At 40.6% G+C, this 20708-nt stretch overlaps 1 protein-coding gene across 2 annotated transcripts in view; it reads left to right on the top strand.

Moving 5' to 3' along the window:
• The window catches only part of LOC129832126 (choline-phosphate cytidylyltransferase A-like), a 31552-nt gene that overhangs the window by 6466 nt on the left and 4378 nt on the right, over window positions 1–20708 (top strand). Inside the window, exons 3-8 of one of the 2 annotated variants that reach the window (XM_055895912.1) lie at window positions 5756–5852; window positions 12097–12213; window positions 15011–15162; window positions 16531–16609; window positions 16924–17066; window positions 19688–19876. In XM_055895912.1, coding sequence (XP_055751887.1) covers window positions 5756–5852; window positions 12097–12213; window positions 15011–15162; window positions 16531–16609; window positions 16924–17066; window positions 19688–19876 — 777 coding nt within the window. The remainder of the gene's footprint in view (window positions 1–5755; window positions 5853–12096; window positions 12214–15010; window positions 15163–16530; window positions 16610–16923; window positions 17067–19687; window positions 19877–20708) is intronic. The other variant, XM_055895913.1, reaches the window with a different exon arrangement.

Here is a 20708-nt window from a genome sequence, read left to right as displayed (position 1 = left end):
TATGACAGACAAAATGAGAAAAAAAAATCCAGAAAATCACATTGTAGGATTTTTAATGAATTTATTTGCAAATTATGGTGGAAAATAAGTATTTGGTCACCTACAAACAAGCAAGATTTCTGGCTCTCACAGACCTGTAACTTCTTCTTTAAGAGGCTCCTCTGTCCTCCACTCGTTACCTGTTTTAATGGCATCTGTTTGAACTTGTTATCAGTATAAAATACACCTGTCCACAACCTCAAACAGTCACACTCCAAACTCCACTATGGCCAAGACCAAAGAGCTGTCAAAGGACACCAGAAACAAATTATAGACCTGCACCAGGCTGGGAAGACTGAATCTGCAATAGGAAAGCAGCTTGGTTTGAAGAAATCAACTGTGGGAGCAATTATTAGGAAATGGAAGACATACAAGACCACTGATAATCTCCCTTGATCTGGGGCTCCACGCAAGATCTCACCCCGTGGGGTCAAAATGATCACAAGAACGGTGAGCAAAAATCCCAGAACCACACGGGGGACCTAGTGAATGACCTGCAGAGAGCTGGGACCAAAGTAACAAAGTCTACCATCAGTAACACACTACGCCGCCAGGGACTCAAATCCTGCAGTGGCAGACGTGTCCCCCTGCTTAAGCCAGTACATGTCCAGGCCTGTCTGAAGTTTGCTAAGAGAGCATTTGGATGATCCAGAAGAAGATTGGGAGAATGTCATATGGTCAGATGAAACCAAAATATAACTTTTTGGTAAAAACTCAACTCGTCGTGTTTGGAGGACAAAGAATGCTGAGTTGCATCCAAAGAACACCATACCTACTGTGAAGCATGGGGGTGGAAACATCATGCTTTGGGGCTGTTTTTCTGCAAAGGGACCAGGACGACTGATCCGTGTAAAGGACAGAATGAATGGGGCCATGTATCGTGAGATTTTGAGTGAAAACCTCCTTCCATCAGCAAGGGCATTGAAGATGAAACGTGGCTGGGTCTTTCAGCATGACAATGATCCCAAACACACCGCCCGGGCAACGAAAGAGTGGCTTCGTAAGAAGCATTTTAAGGTCCTGGAGTGGCCTAGCCAGTCTCCAGATCTCAACCCCATAGAAAATATTTGGAGGGAGTTGAAAGTCCGTGTTGCCCAGCAACAGCCCCAAAACATCACTGCTCTAGATCAGATCTGCATGGAGGAATGGGACAAAATACCAGCAACAGTGTGTAAAAACCTTGTGAAGACTTACAGAAAACGTTTGACCTCTGTCATTGCCAACAAAGGGTATATAACAAAGTATTGAGAAACTTTTGCTATTGACCAAAGACTTATTTTCCACCATAATTTGCAAATAAATTCATTAAAAATCCTACAATGTGATTTTCTGGATTTTTTTTCTCATTTTGTCTGTCATAGTTGAAGTGTACCTATGATGAAAATTACAGGCCTCATCTTTTTAAGTGGGAGAACTTGCACAATTGGTGGCTGACTAAATACTTTTTTGCTCCACTGTATATATACACACACCTGTTCTGAAAGGCCCCAGAGTCTGCAACACCACCAAGCAAGCAATACTATGAAGACCCAGGAGCTCTCCAATAGGACAGGGTCAAAGTTGTGGAGATGTACAGATCCGTGTTGGGTTATAAAAAAAATATCAGAAAGTTTGAACATCCCACGGAGCACCATTTAAATCCATTATTAAAAAAATAGAGAGGGCCGCCCACCAAATCTCACGGACCAGGCAAGGAGGGCATTAATCAGAGAGGCAACAAAGAGACCAAATATAACCCTGGAGGAGCTGCAAAGCTCCACAGAGAAGATGGGAGTATCTGTCCATAGGACCACTTTAAGCCGTACACTTCACAGAGCTGGGCTTTACGGAGAGTGGCCAGAAAAAAAGCCATTGCTTAAAGAAAAAAATAAGCAAACACGTTTGGTGTTTGCCAAAAGGAAGGTGGGAGACTCCCCAAGCATATGGAAGAATGTACTGGAAGAAATGATGGCTGGCGCTAAATACAGGGAAATTCTTGAGGGAAACCTGTTTCAGTCTTCCAGAGATTTAAGACTGGGATGGAGGTTCACCTTCCAGCAGGACAGTGACCCTAAGCACACTGCTAAAGCAACACTCGATTGGTTTAAGGGGAAACATTTACATTTCTTGGAATGGCCTAGTCAAAGCTCAGACCTCAATCCAATTGAGAATCTGGTATGACTTAAATATTGCTGTACACCAGCGGAACCCATCCAACTTGAAGGAGCTGGAGCAGTTTTGCCTTGAAGAATGGGCAAAAATCCCAGTGGCTAGATGTGCCAAGCTTGTAAAGATATACCCCAAGAGACTTGCAGCTGTAATTGCTGCAAAAAGGTTGCTCTACAAAGTATTGACTTTGGGGGTGTGAGTCGTTATGCACGCTCAAGTTTTCTGTTTTGTTTAGTCTTATTTCTTGTTTGTTTCACAATAAAAAAATATTTAGCATCTTCAAAGTGGTAGGCATGTTGTGTAAATCAAATGATACAACCCCCCCCCAAATCAATTTTAATTCCAGGTTGTAAGACAACAAAATAGGAAAAATGCCAAGGGGGTTGAATACTTTTGCAAGCCACTGTATCCTCCAAACACCGGCTTTAAGGGTATTATTTAAGCAATAAGGCCCGAGAGGTGTGTTATATGGCCAATATACCATGGCTAAGGATAGTTCATAAGCACGACGCAACGCAGAGTGCCTGGACACAGCCCTTAGCCGTAGTATATTGGCAATATACAAACCCTCGAGGTGCCTTCATGCTTTTATAAACTGACTTCGTACGTAATTAGAGCAGGAAAAATAAATGTTTTGTCATACCTGGGGTATACGGTCTCATGTTAAAAAAAATATTTTATTTAACTAGGCAAGTCATTTAAGAACGAATTCTTATTTTCAATGACGCCTAGGAACAGTGGGTTAACTGCCTTGGCTTGGCTGTCAGCCAATCAGCATTCAGGGCTCAAACCACCCAGTTTATAATTACCTTTATACAACGGGTTACCAACATACTAAAGTAATGATTGACATAACTTTATTTTGATTAATGTGTTAATACAATTTCATCCTTCCACGAGATATCGTCCCGACACACATCTAAGGTTGCTATCCAAGCCGTTCTATCCGTTCGGTTGCCAGAGACGTGACCCTGTCGTTAAGTATTTTTGTTCTGTATCTATGGACGTGACCCAGTCGTTCGTTCTGATCCCTTGCTTGCTAGCTAGCCAACAGCTGCGGCTAACTTACAGTCACGTCAAACAGTCCAGCCAGAAAAACAGCAAAGTAGGTGCATTTGCGGTTCTTTAAGCTGTTTTCTAGGGAGGTGTATTTGGATACGTCCACAACGATGAGCTAATGATGCGAGATTTCGCCTGGCAGAGAAAACGCGCTCTCAGGACACCGTTGTTCAGAAGAGCTAGCCAACAACACAGCTAGCACAATCACTTCAAACTGGAAAGCTGGAAAGACCGCAGACTAGCTGAATTTCGTTTCATTCTACCTGTTTTCTATTGACATTTATTTATATACAGTACCAGTCAAAAGTTTGGACACACCTACTGATTTAAAGGGTTTTTCTTTATTTTTTACTATTTTCTACATTGTAGAATAATAGTGAAGACATCAACACTATGAAATAATACATATGGAATCATGTAGTAACCAAAAAAGTGTTAAACAAATCAAAAGTAGCCACCCTTTCGCTTGATGACAGCTTTGCACACTCTTGGCATTCTCTCAACCAGCTTCACCTGGAATGCTTTTCCAACAGTCTTGAAGGAGTTCCCACATATACTGAGCACTTGTTGGCTGCTTTTCCTTCACTCTGCGGTCCAACTCATCCCAAACCATCTCAATTGGGTTGAGGTCGGGTGATTGTGGAGGCCAGGTCATCTGATGCAGCACTCCATTACTCTCCTTCTTGGTCAAATAGCCATTACACAGCCTGGAGGTGTGTTTTGGGTCATTGTCCTGTTGAAAAACAAATGATAGTCACACTTAGCGCAATGTGATGGCGTATCGCTGCAGAGTGCTATGGTAGCCATGCTGGTTGTGTGCCTTGAGTTCTAAATAAATCTCTGACAGTGTCACCAGCAAAGCACCCCACACCATCAAACCTCTTCCTTCATGCTTCACGTTGGGAACCACACATGCAGAGATCATAATTTCACCTACTCTGCGTCTCAAAGACGATGGTTGGAACCAAAAACCTCAAATTTGGACTCATCAGACCAAAGGACAGATTTCCACCTGTCTATCCATTGCTCATGTTTCTTGGCCCAAGCAAGTCTCTTCTTATTATTGGTGTCCTTTAGTAGTGGGTTCTTCTCAGCAATTTGACCATAAATGCCTGATTCACGCAGTCTCTTCTGAAAAGTTGATGTTGAGATGTGTATTTTACTTGAACTCTGTGAAGCATTTATTTGGATTTATTTTGCCGATTTTCTGAAGCTGGTAACTAATGAACTTGTCCTCAGCAGAGGTAACTCTGGGTTTTCCTGTCCTGTGGTGGTCCTCATGAGAGCCAGTTTCATCATAGCGCTTGATGGTTTTTGTGACTGCACTTGAAGAAACTTTCAAAGTTCTTGAAATTTGACAGACCTTCATGGCTTGAAGTAATGATGGACTGTCATTTCTCTTTGCTTATTTGAGCTGTTGTTGCCATAATATGGACTTGGTCTTTTACCGAATAGGGCTATATTCTGAATACCACCCCTACCTTGTCACAACACAACTGATTGGATCAAACGCATTGAGCAGAAAATAAATTCCACAAATTTAACAAGGCACACCTGTTAATTGAATTGCATTCTGACTACCTCATGAAGCTGGTTGAGAGAATGCCAAGAGTGTGCCAAGCTGTCATCAAGGCAAAGGGCGGCTAATTTGAAGAATCTCAAATATATACTATACTTTGATTTGTTTAACACTTTTGGGGCGGGGTCCTACATGATTCCATGTGTTATTTCATAGCTTTGATGTCTTCACTATTATTCTACAATGTATAAAATAGTAAAAAATAATAATAATAATAATAACCTGGAATGAGTAGGTGTGGTACTGTTTTGTTTGGTACTGTATATACATCCATAAATATCGATGCCAGCTGATTCATGATTTTGACTGGCCGAGAAAAGGTGTCTGTCTCGTCCTAACTAATGACACGTTCATTACTATGGAACAGCTGGAGATCAAATTTCCAAAATTGCTTTTTTTTTGCAGGTGTCGGAGAGACAGACAACCAAGGTTTATACAAATCTCCACTGTTAAATCAAATGCTAGTCTAAACGAAATGGGAGATCATGTCTAGATGCTTTTTATAGTGGATCAAGTTTATAAATTGCCTGGCTGGGTTGATGTGACAGTGGATTGCGCAGTCAGATGGAACAGAACATTTTAACATCATCGATTTAGCTAGTGGTAACTTGTGGAATAGACACCGTCTGGAATTTAGTTTTAACCAATCAGCATTCAGGATTAAACCCCCCCGTTGTATAAACTGTAGCTAACGACCTCTGCACCTAATAATTAGAATAAAAAACAAATCACAATAAACTAAAACTTGAGGTAACAGTCAAAGTAGAATTGGCATAACAGAAAATGCATATTTTTTGGACATTCCCCGTTCAAATGAATGACATCCGGCATAACATAAGAGTGCTTATGGTTAATGCGAATTGGACTTAAGGAAGTGATGGATTGAAGACTCACCCAAACACATTGTCATACTGTGTGTGTGTGTTATAGGGTCTGACAGATCCAGCCCCATTTGCTGACCAGCTAGAACCAGTTACCGCTCCGTACGTGCGTGTCAGTATGGAGGAGGCATGCCAGGGCACCCCACGTAAGTTTCTCTCACTCATCCTTCCATTTTTCTAGCTCACCACAGCTAAACTAGGTTCATAAAGCCCCTTTGTGAAGGTGTCATAATACCCATAAAGCCTAGCGGTCAAACAGGGAAATGGTTCCAATCTTTTTCCACCATTTTTCCCATTGGAAATTTTAGAAACACTTCAAATAAGGACTGTGTTTTGTATAGGCTTACCCTGGCGTGACATTTTGAACACTATGTAAATCTCTCTTGGACAAAGTTACTTTTTATCCATATATTTGACGATATTGCCACTCCTTTTTGCCATAGCAGATAGGAGTGGCAATACTAGAAAGTGTGTGACCTCAGGCCTGGAGGGAAGCAAGTCATTCCAGTATCAGACAGTATCTATCATAGTCTGCTGCTGGAATAACATATGTGTTATGGCTTTACACCCCCTGCTACATTATTATAAAGAGTTACCTGTCTATCAGATCAGAGGGTGTTCTTTAATGAAAGCCTCCAACGTAATCCAGGTAGAATCAGGACAACCAGGGCAAATCATTCACTAAACTCTCAACTTCAACTAAATCTTGAAATGAATAATTTGGAAATTGAGCAAGTTGAGGTGACTAACCCTGGATTGTAAACTTTCATGGTCAAAACATATTGACACAACAGTAGCTAAGATGGGAAGAAGTCTGTCCATAATAAAGCGCTGCTCTGCATTCTTAACGGGCATATCAACAAGGCAGGTCCTACAGGCCCTACTTTTGTTGCACCTGGACTACTGTTCAGTCGTGTGGCCAGGTGCCACAAAGAGGGACTTAGGAAAGTTACCATTGGATCACAACAGAGCAGCACGGCTGGCCCTTTGATGTACACAGAGAGCTAACATTAATAATATGTATGTCAATTCTCTCCTGGCTCAAAGTGGAAGAGAGATTGACTTCATCACTACTTGTATTTTTGAGAGGTATTGACATGTTGAATGCGCCGAGCTGTCTCATCTTGTTGGCTGGCGAAGTAAATGTGATCATCTTCCAATATCTTCAATATGCACCTCGGAATTGGATCTTCACTTGTAGCCTGTGAGAAAGGCGCTTCAGATTGTGCAGCACACTCTGGGAGAAGGGCACAACGCAGCATTCTTCATACATGCAAAAGGCATGTTTTTTTTAGGGTGCATTATGGCCACCAGGGGATATCGCCGTAAAATTTAAGGCATTATCAAGTGCTTGTCAAATTGTGAGTGAGAGAGAGACTAGGTACACCTATAGCTCATCTCTTGGCAGTAGCACTGTAGACTACTTTATTACTGACCTCAACCCAGAGTCTCTCAGAGCGTTCACAGTCAGCCCACTGACACCCCTATCAGATCACAGCAAAATTACAGTCTACTTGAACAGAGCAATACTCAATCATGAGGCATCAAAGCCAAAGGAACTGAGTAACATTAAGAAATGCTATAGATGGAAGGAATGCAGTTTGGAAACCTACCAAAAAACAATTAGGCAACAGCAAATCCAATCCCTTTTAGACAACTTCCTGGGTAAAACGTTCCACTGCAATAGTGAAGGTGTAAACTTGGCAGTAGAAAATCTTAACAGTATATTTGACCTCTCAGCTTCCCTATCAAATCTAAAAATCTCAAATAGAAAACCGAAGAAAATGAACAACAATGACAAATGGTTTGATGAAGAATGCAAAAATCTAAGAAATAAATTGAGAAACCTGTCCAACCAAAAACATAGAGACCCGGAAAACCTGAGTCTACGCCTTCACTATGGTGAATCACTAAAACAATACAGAAATACACTACGGAAAAAGAAGGAACAGCATGTCAGAAATCAGCTCAATGTAATTGAAGAATCCATAGACTCTAACCAATTCTGGGAAAATTGGAAAACACTAAACAAACAACAACACGAAGAATTATCTATCCAAAATGGAGATGTATGGGTAAACCACTTCTCCAATCTTTTTGGCTCTATAACAAAGAATAAAGAGCAAAAACATATACATGATCAAATACAAATACTAGAATCAACTATTAAAAACTACCAGAACCCACTGGATTCTCCAATTACCTTGAATGAGTTACAGGACAAAATAAAAACCCTCCAACACAAAAAGGCCTGTGGTGTTGATGGTATCCTTAATGAAATGATCAAATATACAGACAACAAATTCCAATTGACTATACTAAAACTCTTTAACATCGTCCTTAGCTCTGGCATCTTCCCCAATATTTGGAACCAAGGACTGATCACCCCAATCCACAAAAGTGGAGTCAAATTTGACCCCAATAACTACCGTGGAATATGCGTCAACAGTAACCTTGGTAAAATACTCTGCATTATCATTAACAGCAGACTCGTACATTTCCTCAATGAACACAATGTACTGAGCAAATGTCAAATTGGCTTTTTACCAAATTACCGTACAACAGACCATGTATTCACCCTACACACCCTAATTGACAACCAAACAAACCAAAACAAAGGCAAAGTCTTCTCATGCTTTGTTGATTTCAAAAAAGCCTTCGACTCAATTTGGCATGAGGGTCTGCTATACAAATTGATGGAAAGTGGTGTTGGGGGTAAAACATACGACATTATAAAATCCATGTACACAAACAACAAGTGTGCGGTTAAAATTGGCAAAAAATACACACATTTCTTCACACAGGGTCGTGGGGTGAGACAGGGATGCAGCTTAAGCCCCACCCTCTTCAACATATATATCAACGAATTGGCGCGGGCACTAGAACAGTCTGCAGCACCCGGTCTCACCCTACTAGAATCCGAAGTCAAATGTCTACTGTTTGCTGATGATCTGGTGCTTCTGTCACCAACCAAGGAGGGCCTACAGCAGCACCTAGATCTTCTGCACAGATTCTGTCAGACCTGGGCCCTGACAGTAAATCTCAGTAAGACCAAAATAATGGTGTTCCAAAAAAGGTCCAGTCGCCAGGACTACAAATTCCATCTAGACACCGTTGCCCTAGAGCACACAAAAAACTATACATACCTCGGCCTAAACATCAGCACCACAGGTAACTTCCACAAAGCCGTGAACGATCTGAGAGACAAGGCAAGAAGGGCATTCTATGCCATCAAAAGGAACATAAATTTCAACATACCAATTAGGATCTGGCTAAAAATACTTGAATCAGTCATAGAGCCCATTGCCCTTTATGGTTGTGAGGTCTGGGGTCCGCTCACCAACCAAGATTTCACAAAATGGGGCAAACACCAAATTGAGACTCTGCATGCAGAATTCTGCAAAAATATCCTTCGTGTACAACGTAGAACACCAAATAATGCACGCAGAGCAGAATTAGGCCGATACCCACTAATTATCAAAATCCAGAAAAGAGCCGTTAAATTCTACAACCACCTAAAAGGAAGCGATTCCCAAACCTTCCATAACAAAGCCATCACCTACAGAGAGGTGAACCTGGAGAAGAGTCCCCTAAGCAAGCTGGTCCTAGGGCTCTGTTCACAAACACAAACACACCCCACAGAGCTCCAGGACAACAGCACAATTAGACCCAACCAAATCATGAGAAAACAAAAAGATAATTACTTGACACATTGGAAAGAATTAACAAAAAAACAGAGCAAACTAGAATGCTATTTGGCCCTAAACAGAGAGTACACAGTGGCAGAATACCTGACCACTGTGACTGACCCAAACTTAAGGAAAGCTTTGACTATGTACAGACTCAGTGAGCATAGCCTTGCTATTGAGAAAGGCCGCCGTAGGCAGACATGGCTCTCAAGAGAAGACAGGCTATGTGCACACTGCCCACAAAATGAGGTGGAAACCGAGCTGCACTTCCTAACCTCCTGCCCAATGTATGACCATATTAGAGACACATATTTCCCTCAGATCACACAGATCCACAAAGAATTCGAAAACAAATCCAATTTTGATAAACTCCCATATCTACTGGGTGAAATTCCACAGTGTGCCATCACAGCAGCAAGATTTGTGACCTGTTGCCACAAGAAAAGGGCAACCAGTGAAAAACAAACACCATTGTAAATACAACCCATATTTATGCTTACTTATTTTAACTTGTGTGCTTTAACCATTTGTACATTGTTACAACACTGTATATATTTAATATGACACTTGTAATGTCTTTATTGTTTTGAAACTTCTGTATGTGTAATGTTTACTGTTAATTCGTTTTGTTTGTTTCACTTTTGTGTATTGTCTACCTCACTTGCTTTGGCAATGTTAACACATGTTTCCCATGCCAATAAAGCCCCTTGAATTGAATTTGTAAGTCGCTCGTCTGCTAAATGACTTAAATGTAAATGTAAATTGAATTGAGACTATTATGTAGTATGTACAGCCTGCGCAAAAAAACAAAGCAGAGCTCATGCCTTTCAAGCAACTTTTTTCAAATCATCATTAGTCTCATCATGCAGCCTTACAATGTATTCAAAGTCAAAACATATAGACCAACATTTGTAGAACTATTAAAGTTACATTAATAACTCTAAATTAAGCATATAGGAGTACCTGTTTATTTGTTTACTGCTCAACACAGAATATTCCCTCATCGTTTTGGAGAAATATCTATTTCATTCAGCTTTGTTCAATTGTATTCTACATGCTATAAAATAATGCCACGGAATAATAAGCAGATATTTTCTGCTAAATGAAATAGTGTAGCCCACAGCCATTTGGCATAGCCAGATCAGGACCCAACATAAGGACAATTCAGAGTATGCTATTCTGTTCTTCTGAAATAGATAACATTTTCTTCATATCATGCTTCTTTAGACCTGTCTAAAATGAATGGATTTATTGTGAAGGTGTAGGCTATATTACATGGATTTATTAGACTTTTCTAAATGGTTTGAAGGCTGTGTGTGGAAGCTAGGAGTTGCTAAATGTGTTCATATTAATTAACGGTCAATTACCGTGAGAGCAACAGTTATTTGCTTGACGATCACCGGCTGACGAAATTTCGTAACCGCCACAGCCCTGGCTCGGACGCAAATGCATAACCCCACAAGACGTGCCACCAGAGGTCTCTTCACAGTACCCAAGTCCAAAACAGACTATGAGAGGCGCACAGTACTACATAGAGCCATAACTACATGGAACTTTATTCCACATCAAGTAACTCATGCAAGCAGTAAAACTTTATTTAAAAAAACGATATAAAATACACTTTATGGGACAGTGAAGCAACACAAACAGGCATAGACACATGCATACACATACGATAACATGCGCACTATACACACACGTAATCATGGATTTTTTGTTGTAGATATGTGGTATTAGAGTAGTGGCCTGAGGGAATACACTTAATGTGTTGTGAAATCTGTTGTGAATGTATTGTATTGTTTAAAATTGTTTTATATAACTGCCTTAATTTTGCTGGACCCCAGGAAGAGTAGCAGCTAATGAGGATCCATAATAAATACACATTTACTCTGATTTGAAAATGGTAATTAGCATCAAGGTAGACATCATGCAAGACTACAAATCCCTGCAAACTCTTGAACGTCGTCTCTAGCTGACACCTTTGCTAACAGGTATTGTCTCAATAAAAAATTAGCACAGACAGTTTACAGAATTGTCAATTTAAAGAAATGTATCCAATTTATTCTTTACAAAATGTAGCTAACATTAGATCCAGAGATTCTTACCTTTGCCCCGATTCGTCAGTCTAGTCCAGATCATCTTGACATTTGTAGTTATTTATGATAGCCACATTAGCAGCTAATTATCATTTCATTTTTGGGGGGTAAATACAGGCAAATATATTGATAAAAGTCACCTTGTTCTAGGGAGATTTACACGGTTATCAAAACGTCACGCCAGGGTAAGCCTACATGAAACACAGCCCTTATTTTAAGTGTTTCTAAAATTCCCTATAGGAAAAATTAATGGTGGGAAAATTATTGGAACCATTTCCTTGTTTGACCGCTAGGTTTTATGGGTATTATGACTCATACTCATATTTAGAGAAATATCAGAGCTCCCCCTGGCCCCAGCTAAAGTTTTGCACTTCTGAGTTGTGTTCATTTGGGCAGACTGTAGCAGAATGTTTCAAAACGTTCCGCAATGAAAAGTTCTGTAATGGAAGTACGTGTTATGGAAGTTTTGGACCGTCCTATAGAAGGACCGTTTACTACTGCCTTGTGCCTAGTGAACACGACCCTGGTGTTAACATTCCATCTCTCTCTGTTTTTTCTCCTTTTTTTCCACTCACACCCTCACTCTCCCCATTTCGCTCTTTCAGAAGAGCGTCCAGTGCGGGTATATGCAGATGGGATCTTTGACATGTTCCATTCCGGCCACGCCCGAGCGCTGATGCAAGCCAAGGGGCTCTTCCCAAACACCCATCTAATTGTTGGAGGTCAGGGTTGATAAGTACTGTATAATTTCTCTCTTGACCTCGTCATGACCAGAAGGGGCAAGGCATCTCTGAATGTCACTTTTGCCAAGTTATCCTCACTCCTATACATTCTGGTCAGTCACACTAAATTGATGAATGCCATAGTTAAACTACGGTACCTAGAGTTTTTCCTGGTTAGGTCACATGGCCAGGGCAACTCCTTGCCCTATTAATCCATGAGTCACGGGGGTCAGTCAGGCTCTCTTGGGTCAACGATGTCTCATAGTGATTTTTTTGAAGGTCTATGTCCCTAGAGTTGGAAAATTTGTGATAACTTATAACTATTTCATTCATCCCTCCATCCCATTAATTTTTCCCACAGGGATTTTACCCTTTGACAAACAATGTCAGTATACAAGTTATTGCTCACTTATACCCTTAAATCATATATAATTGGAAAGCTTCGATTCACAGCAATCCATCAGACTAATTCTAGGAATGTTGATTTCAACCGAGTTTTGACCTTTGTCCTTTAGGGAACATATCAGAATTACATGTGTAAATGGCTTTATAAAGGACACCCTGATACATTTTAAGCTATGTTTGACAAGTGCTTCTAAAAAGACATGAAATTATATTTCAAATGATATATATATAATATAACCAACTTTGAAAGCAAAGCTACAACTATTGTTTAAAAATACCATATCACCCATATTGTGCCATTGGTATTAGAATGTTGGAAGCTTAGCCATAGAAATAAATGTATTGGGACAGCTATGTTTTTGAATTGTAACTTTGGTTATAGAGGCACCAAATTGCACACACAAAGCTAGAACAGGGTTTAAAAAAATATTTGTAGGTGTGACATCACAGAATTCACGCATTAACCCCACAGAAGCCAATATGGCCGCCAAGCAACTCAATGGAGTCTTATTGGACAATTTTGCATGACTGTATGAAATGTAATTGTAGTATGCCCAACATTTTTCATAGTGATGTAGAATACACAGACACATAAGCCAGGTGTGCCAGATATACACTGAGTGTACAAAACTTTACTAAACATCCATGACATACAATGCATTCGGGAAGTATTCAGACCCATTGACTTGTTGGTGGAGTGCTGCAGAGATGGTTGTCCTTCTGGAAAGTTCTCACATCTCCACAGAATAACTATTTTATATTTTCCTTTCTTCAAAGTAGCTACCCTTTGCCTTGATGACAGCTTTGCACACTCTTGGCATTCACACTCAGACACTCAGACACACAACTTAATGAATTCCGAGGTGCATATTGAAGATGTTAGAACTGTCCACAATTAGCCTACTTTTAATCAGCCAACAGGATGAGTAGGACTAACGAACAGCAAAAGCACTAGCCGATGTCAATCTAACATCCCCATAGTACAAAAGTTGACCTATTCTATTGGTTAACTTGTCCTTCTGTGCAATAAGCAAATATTCCAAACATACTCTAGGACAGTTGTGGGATGCGATAGATCCCAAATGAATACAACCACTCACATAAAAAAATTACACTTTTAAAAGCAATGAGGCTGATAGTTTATCAACATTTAAAGCTAAATGATTAGGCTATTTTCTTCACATTATAAGTGCAGCAATCCGCACACTGCATTAGGCTATAAGCGCAAATGTTCCAAAATGCAATCAATTAGCGGGAAATCACTGTTCTCTAAAGTGATGGCAAATTAGATTATGCGTCTAATGCTTTATTATAAAGGTGAATTTTTATGGTGAAAATGATCTTCCCCAAACTTGAAACTCACGCGCAGCCTAGGCTCTACACAGGTTATAAAGCGGATTAATGTGCTTAATTTTAAGAACTAATTTGGTTATTTAGTTGTGATACAAACCTTATCAAAACATATGGGCTAGGATACATGAGGTATGCTCCGTTTCGTGCCTTAATACACTAGCTGGGCATCATTCACAAGTGATAATACATCCTTCAGAAGTGATAGGCCAATATGGTGACCCATCAGACTATTCTTAATTTGATCTTGTCTTTACATATACTAATTAATATATGTGTGAAATTAGTTTTGATTTTGAATGGGACCATTATCATGCACCTGTCTCAACAGGGGCAGGGGGAAAAAAATACCTGCACTTAAGTAGAGAATAGAAGACGCTTTTCCCATGGTTGACTTTCATACCATTTACATTTACATTTAAGTCATTTAGCAGACGCTCTTATCCAGAGCGACTTACAAATTGGTGCATTCACCTAATGACATCCAGTGGAACAGCCACTTTACAATAGTGCATCTACATCTTTTAAGGGGGGGGGGGGGGGCAGAAGGATTGCTTTATCCTATCCTAGGTATTCCAGCCAGGTTGGCTATGTTCCTGTCAATGTTCTTAATATTAGGACAGTTGATAGATAACATTTTATAGGCCTGGCCTGTAGAAAGCTGATGGGATCCTCCTCTTTTTAATAGAGTCCATCAAAACTCTGTTTTCTCACGCAATTGCATAGCCTATAGAAATGTTGCGCAACATGAGCTCATGAGCACTCATGAGTGCCGAGTACCAGGCAGTTAGCAAGTTTGGTAGGCTACTAATGACCATCAGCAGCATCAGAGATTGGAGAAGCCTAATTACTGTGACTAAAACGCTCACGTGGAATTTGACTGCCTTCATGACTCGTGACCTCCGGTGTGGCGGTAATACGGTCACCGCAGAACCCCTTCCTTGGCCCAAATTTGGGGATCTGGCTCATGGATTGTATAATCCTTCTCTTACTGGCGGATCAGATCTAGTGACCGTAGTCCCTGTGACCTCCCTTTCCTCAGTATGCAGTGACGACCTGACACACAACTTAAAAGGCTTCACCGTAATGAACGAGGACGAACGCTACGACACCGTCAGCCATTGTCGCTACGTTGACGAGATCGTACGGAACGCACCATGGACGCTCACGCCGGAGTTCCTGGCTGACCACAGGGTAAGTGAAAAATGTCGGAGGACAGGACTCGCTTACACTCAGTCTGCACCGAAGAGTATAACTTTTCACAAGATTTTTGCACTCTGTATTAGGGATGGCTAAAACTACTAGAGCTATTGGGTATGAAGGCTTTTGATACAGCCCTACTCGAAAACAGCTGATTCAGCTACAGAATGAGGTCCTAATGAGTATAATCCTGTGTCTTAGAGAAGGACTGGAGTTAAAGCCTGCACACCAGTACAGTGCCTTCAGGAAAAATTTGCAAAAACGTCCCAAAATCCTGTTTTCACTTTGTCATCATGGGGTATTGTGTTGAAATGGATGAGATTATTGATTTTTTTTAATCAATTTGGAATTTTATCCATTCATACCCCTTTACTTATTCAAAATGTATTAAAAATAAAAAATCTCACCCATTTCATACAATGCCCCATGATGACAAAGTTAAAACACAATTGTTTGGACATTTTTGCTAATATATAGAATTTTAAACACATATCTCATTTACATAAGTATTCACTCCCTTAAGTCAATACCTTCGGCAGCGATTACAGCTTTTCACACCTGGATTGTACAGTATTTGCACATTATTCTTTTAAAATTCTTCAAGTACTGTCAAGTTGGTTGTTGATAATTGCTAGACAGCCATTTAAGTTTTGCCATATATTTTCAAGTCAATTTTAAGTCCACATTGTCACTAGGCCACTCAGGAACATTCAATGTCATATTGTTAAGCAACTCCAGTGTATATTTGTGTTTTTGCCCTGCTGAAAGTAGAATTTGTCTCCCAGTGGCTGTTGGAAGTGAACCAGGTTTTCCTCTAGAATGTCCCTGGCTCTATTCAGTTTCTTTTTAGCATAAAAAAACTCACCTAGTCCTTGCCATACTTGAAAATATGAAGAGTGGTACTCAGTGATTTGCCCTCAGGACATAAAGTTAATGTTAGTGCCTTATTGCGAACAAGTTTTTATTCTGTTCAGGCGTCCGTCTTTTTTCATTCTTGTCATTTAGGTTAGTATTGTGGAGTAGTAACTACAGTACCATGTTGATCCATCCTCAGTTTTCTCCTATCACAGCCATTAAACTCTAACTGTTTTAAAGTCACCATTGGCCTCATGGTGAAATCCCTGTAACTAATGTGACTTATTAAGCTTATTTAGGCTTATTGACTCAAGATATTTCAGCTTTTCATTTTAAATTCATTTGTAAGAAATATATTTGAAATTCAGGCTTTAACACAACAAAATGTGAAAAAAGGTCAAAGGGTGTGAATAACTTCTGAAGGCACTGTGGCTCTCCAGGAGGTGTGTTGGCCATCTGTCACTGTCATCAGTTCTGCTAACATTTTGTTTGTCTTACATTTGACAGATTGACTTTGTCGCCCATGACGATTACCCATATTCTTCGGCAGGAAGTGACGATGTTTATAAGCACATCAAAGCGGCAGGTGGGTATGGTCGCAACATTTAGTGAAGGCTGCACCGGCAAGACTCAGGCACAGTCCAGAAACAGCCCCTAGGAACTTGCAGTTGAACGCATCCGATAGGTGTAAGCAGTATTGTGAATGTTCTACTAAGCCTATCAGAAGGCTAGGTGGAGCAACTGCCATATTTCTTATACCTATCAATTCCTTGTATGTTTAGAGGAAGTGCCAAGGGTGTGCAGGGGCTAGGTTGGGGGCTGCTTCTGGGCAGCGGCTGACATTGATGCCAGTGTGGCTTTGCTGCATTGGGTTTAGCCGACTTCTCCCTTCACCTTCAGGCATGTTCGCACCCACACAGCGGACAGAAGGCATCTCCACTTCTGACATCATCACCCGTATTGTCCGCGACTACGACGTGTACGCACGCAGAAACCTGCAGAGAGGCTACACTGCCAAAGAGCTTAATGTCAGCTTCATCAATGTGAGTTATTCACCTTTTCTAGCCATGTAGTCAACTTCAAGGATGTGTACATTTTAGACCATAGAAATGGATATCCCAATGGTTCGTTCGTGTGTCAATGTCTTTCCAACTTTTCTTTTGAAAGACAAAAATGTCCCACTGAAGCTTGCATTCTAAAACAAGTGTAGAAAAACACACTGACTTTGACTTTAGTTCTATTTCTTTTTCATTTGCAGTACATCAAACTTGCATTACTTCAACTGTATTCATAATTGGAGGAACTTGCTATTAGAGAGGTGAGCCAGAAACCAGAGGGTTGCCAGTTCCAAATCCCTGGTCTGGCGGGAAGTGAGCGGAGGGTTGCTGATATCAAATATTAGATGCCATTGCCTGGCGTTGTGCCCTTGAGCAAGGCACTTAACTCTCCACAACAACTGCTCCACGGCCGCCATAGTGTAGCAACCCCCAGTTCCAACATTGTTTGTCTTTTGGAGGGGTTGGGATAAAGCAGAAGTCAAATCCGTTGGACCTTGTGTACAATATGATTAATAAAGTGATCGTAATCACCATGACCCCTTCTTCCTTGTTAGTCAAAGTCTCTAAGTTTGATATTTCAGGCCAAAAATGACATAGTTTCAATAAACAGTACATTTTGGGGCCAAAAATGTACAGTTGAAGTCAGAAGTTTACATACACCTTAGCCAAATACATTTAAACTCAGTTTTTCACAATTCCTGACATTTAATCCTAGTAAAAATGCCCAGTCTTAGGTCAGTTAGGTTCACCACTTTATTCTAAGAATGTGAAAGGTCAGAATAATAGTAGAGAGAAGGATTTATTTCAGCTTTTATTTATTTTATCATATTTACAGTGGGTCACTCAATTAGTATTTGGTAGCATTGCCTTTAAATTGTTTAACTTGGGTCAAACATTTTGGGTAGCCTTCCACAAGCTTCCCACAATTAGTTGGGTGAATTTTGGCCCATTCCTCCTGACAGAGCTGGTGTAACTGAGTCAGGTTTGTTGGCCACCTTGCTCGCACACGCTTTTTCAGTTCTGCCCACAAATGTTCTATAGGATTGAGGTCAGGGCTTTGTGATGGCCACTCCAATACCTTGACCTTGTTGTCTTTAAGCCATTTTGCCACAACTTTGGAAGTATGCTTGGGGTCATTGTCCATTTGGAAGACCAATTTGCGACCAAGCTTTAACTTCCTGACTGATGTCTTGAGATGTTGCTTCAATAAATCTACATAATTATCCTGCTTCATGATGCCATCTATTTTGTGAAGTGCACCAGTACCTACTGCAGCAGAGTACCCCCACAACATGATGCTGCCACCCCCGTGCTTCACGGTTGGGATGGTGTTCTTCGGCTTGCAAGCATCCCCCTTTTTCCTCCAAACATAATGATGGTCATTATGGCAAAACAGTTCTATTTTGGTTTCATCAGACCAGAGGACATTTCTCCAAAAAGTATGACCTTTGTCCCCATGTGCAGTTGCAAACCATGGTCTGGCTTTTTATGGCGGTTTTGTAGCAGTGGCTTCTTCCTTGCTGAGCAGCCTTTCAGGTTATGTCGAGGACTCGTTTTACTGTGGATATAGATACTTTTGTACCCGTTTCCTCCAGCATCTTCAAGGTCCTTTGCTGTTGTTCTGGGATTGATTTGCACTTTTCGCACTAAAGTACGTTCATCTCTAGGAGACAGAACGCGTCTCCTTCCTGAGCGGTATGACGGCTGCGTGGTCCTATGGTGTTTATACTTGCGTACTATTGTTTGTACAGATAAATGTGGTACCTTCAGGCGTTTGGAAATTGCTCCCAAGGATGAACCAGACTTGTGGAGGTCAACAATGTTTTCTGAGGTCTTGGCTGATTTCTTTTGATTTTCCCATTTGAAGCAAAGAAGCACTGAGTTTGAAGGTAGGCCTTGAAATACATCCACAGGTACACCTCCAATTGACTCAAATTATGTCAATTAGCCTTTCAGAAGCTTCTAAAGCCATGACTTAATTTTCTGGAATTTTTCAAGCTGTTTAAAGGCACAGTCAACTTAGTGTATATAAACTTCTGACCCACTGGAATTGTGATACAGTGAATTATAAGTGATATAGTTTGTCTGTAAACAATTGTTGAAAAAATGACTTGTGACATGCACAAAGTATGCCAAAAGTATAGTTTGTTAACAAGTTTGGAGTGGTTGAAAAACGAGTTTTAATGACTCCAACCTAAGTGTATGTAAACTTCCGATTTCAACTGTATCTACAGGACTATAACAATAAAAATTCATCAGAATAGCCTAATTTTACCTCTGGCATTCCTTTTGAATAAAGTTAAACTATAGCCTTGTTCGAATACTCTGAAAATACATCCGCCTTTCATTCCTTTCTTTGTGATTTGTCATTGATCTGTAGTGTACCTCACTCACCTTATATCATTTGTTACCTCACAGAAAGGGAGGAACGAATGAAGGAGGCATTTATTAAGTATTCAAATAGGGCCTCAGAATAAGCACGATAAGTTTAGCCTTTTAGATCATAATGAATAAGATCATATGGACAGTCGGGGACCTGATCCTAGATCAGCTTTGTGGTTACGGACCTTGGTGTGCGTCTCAACATTGACCCCCTATCTGTCCAGGAGAAGAAGTACCACCTGCAGGAGCGTGTGGACAAAGTGAAGAAGAGGGTGAAGGATGTGGAGGAGCGATCCAAGGAGTTTGTGCAGAAGGTGGAAACAAAGAGCATCGACCTGATCCAGAAGTGGGAAGAGAAGTCCCGAGAGTTCATCGCCAACTTCCTTCAAATGTTTGGCCCAGAGGGAGCACTGGTGAGTGTCACTACATGCGTCCGTGGACTCTTAAGGGACAGTTATGTTGTGTGTGTTTCATTTGGTGATCTCATGAAGGACAGGAAACACACATAACTGTATCTTTTAAAGTGTACATTTCCCAGCTGTCAGGTTTACATCTAAATCTTGTGAAACGTATGTGATTAAACATGAAACTATTTGTGAAAAGATGTAATGTGATGTTAACCTTCTAAATGAGAGTATGGATTTTCATATAAAGATTAACTAGTCAGTGGCCACACCCCCGTGGGCCCAGACATTACATTAGGTGTCATGGAACCACCCTTTTCAACTGAAACGTATAAAAACCACTCCTGATTAAATTCACACCAAAACCACGCAAACCCCGGTGTAAGCGAAGGTTGCAAATGGTTGAATTTGAGACCCAAAACATGCCGGGTAACGCTGGTGTGTGAAGTGGTTTAAACTACAACTCTACCAAAAGGACAAGACTATACCACGTGGATCATTGGCTACATGGCTGAACTCTGAGACTATCAATCCCTACAGAATAACAGCAAATCTTAGACGTATAATTACTATTCTGCAGCTAGAAATTACGTAAACCTAGGACGAGAATACAGACAACCGCCGATGGATCTATTCTATGAGAATATTTCTGAATGGTACTCTGAAGTATCCATTCCAACCACCTACAACCACGAAAGACTGTAACTTCAATGAAAGTTAACCAGAGACTCTGACGAACCCTACAGAACGATCGAGGATTTCAACAGAGAAAACAACAGAGAAAACAACAACGACATACGGGCGTAAATATATATACATTGCAATTATTCTCGAATGAGTG

Source organism: Salvelinus fontinalis, chromosome 33 (assembly GCF_029448725.1).
Source record: "Salvelinus fontinalis isolate EN_2023a chromosome 33, ASM2944872v1, whole genome shotgun sequence".
Classification (NCBI taxonomy): Eukaryota; Metazoa; Chordata; class Actinopteri; order Salmoniformes; family Salmonidae; genus Salvelinus; species Salvelinus fontinalis.
Note: the sequence above shows the minus strand (reverse complement) of the source record. Positions and strands in the feature narration are given on the sequence as shown.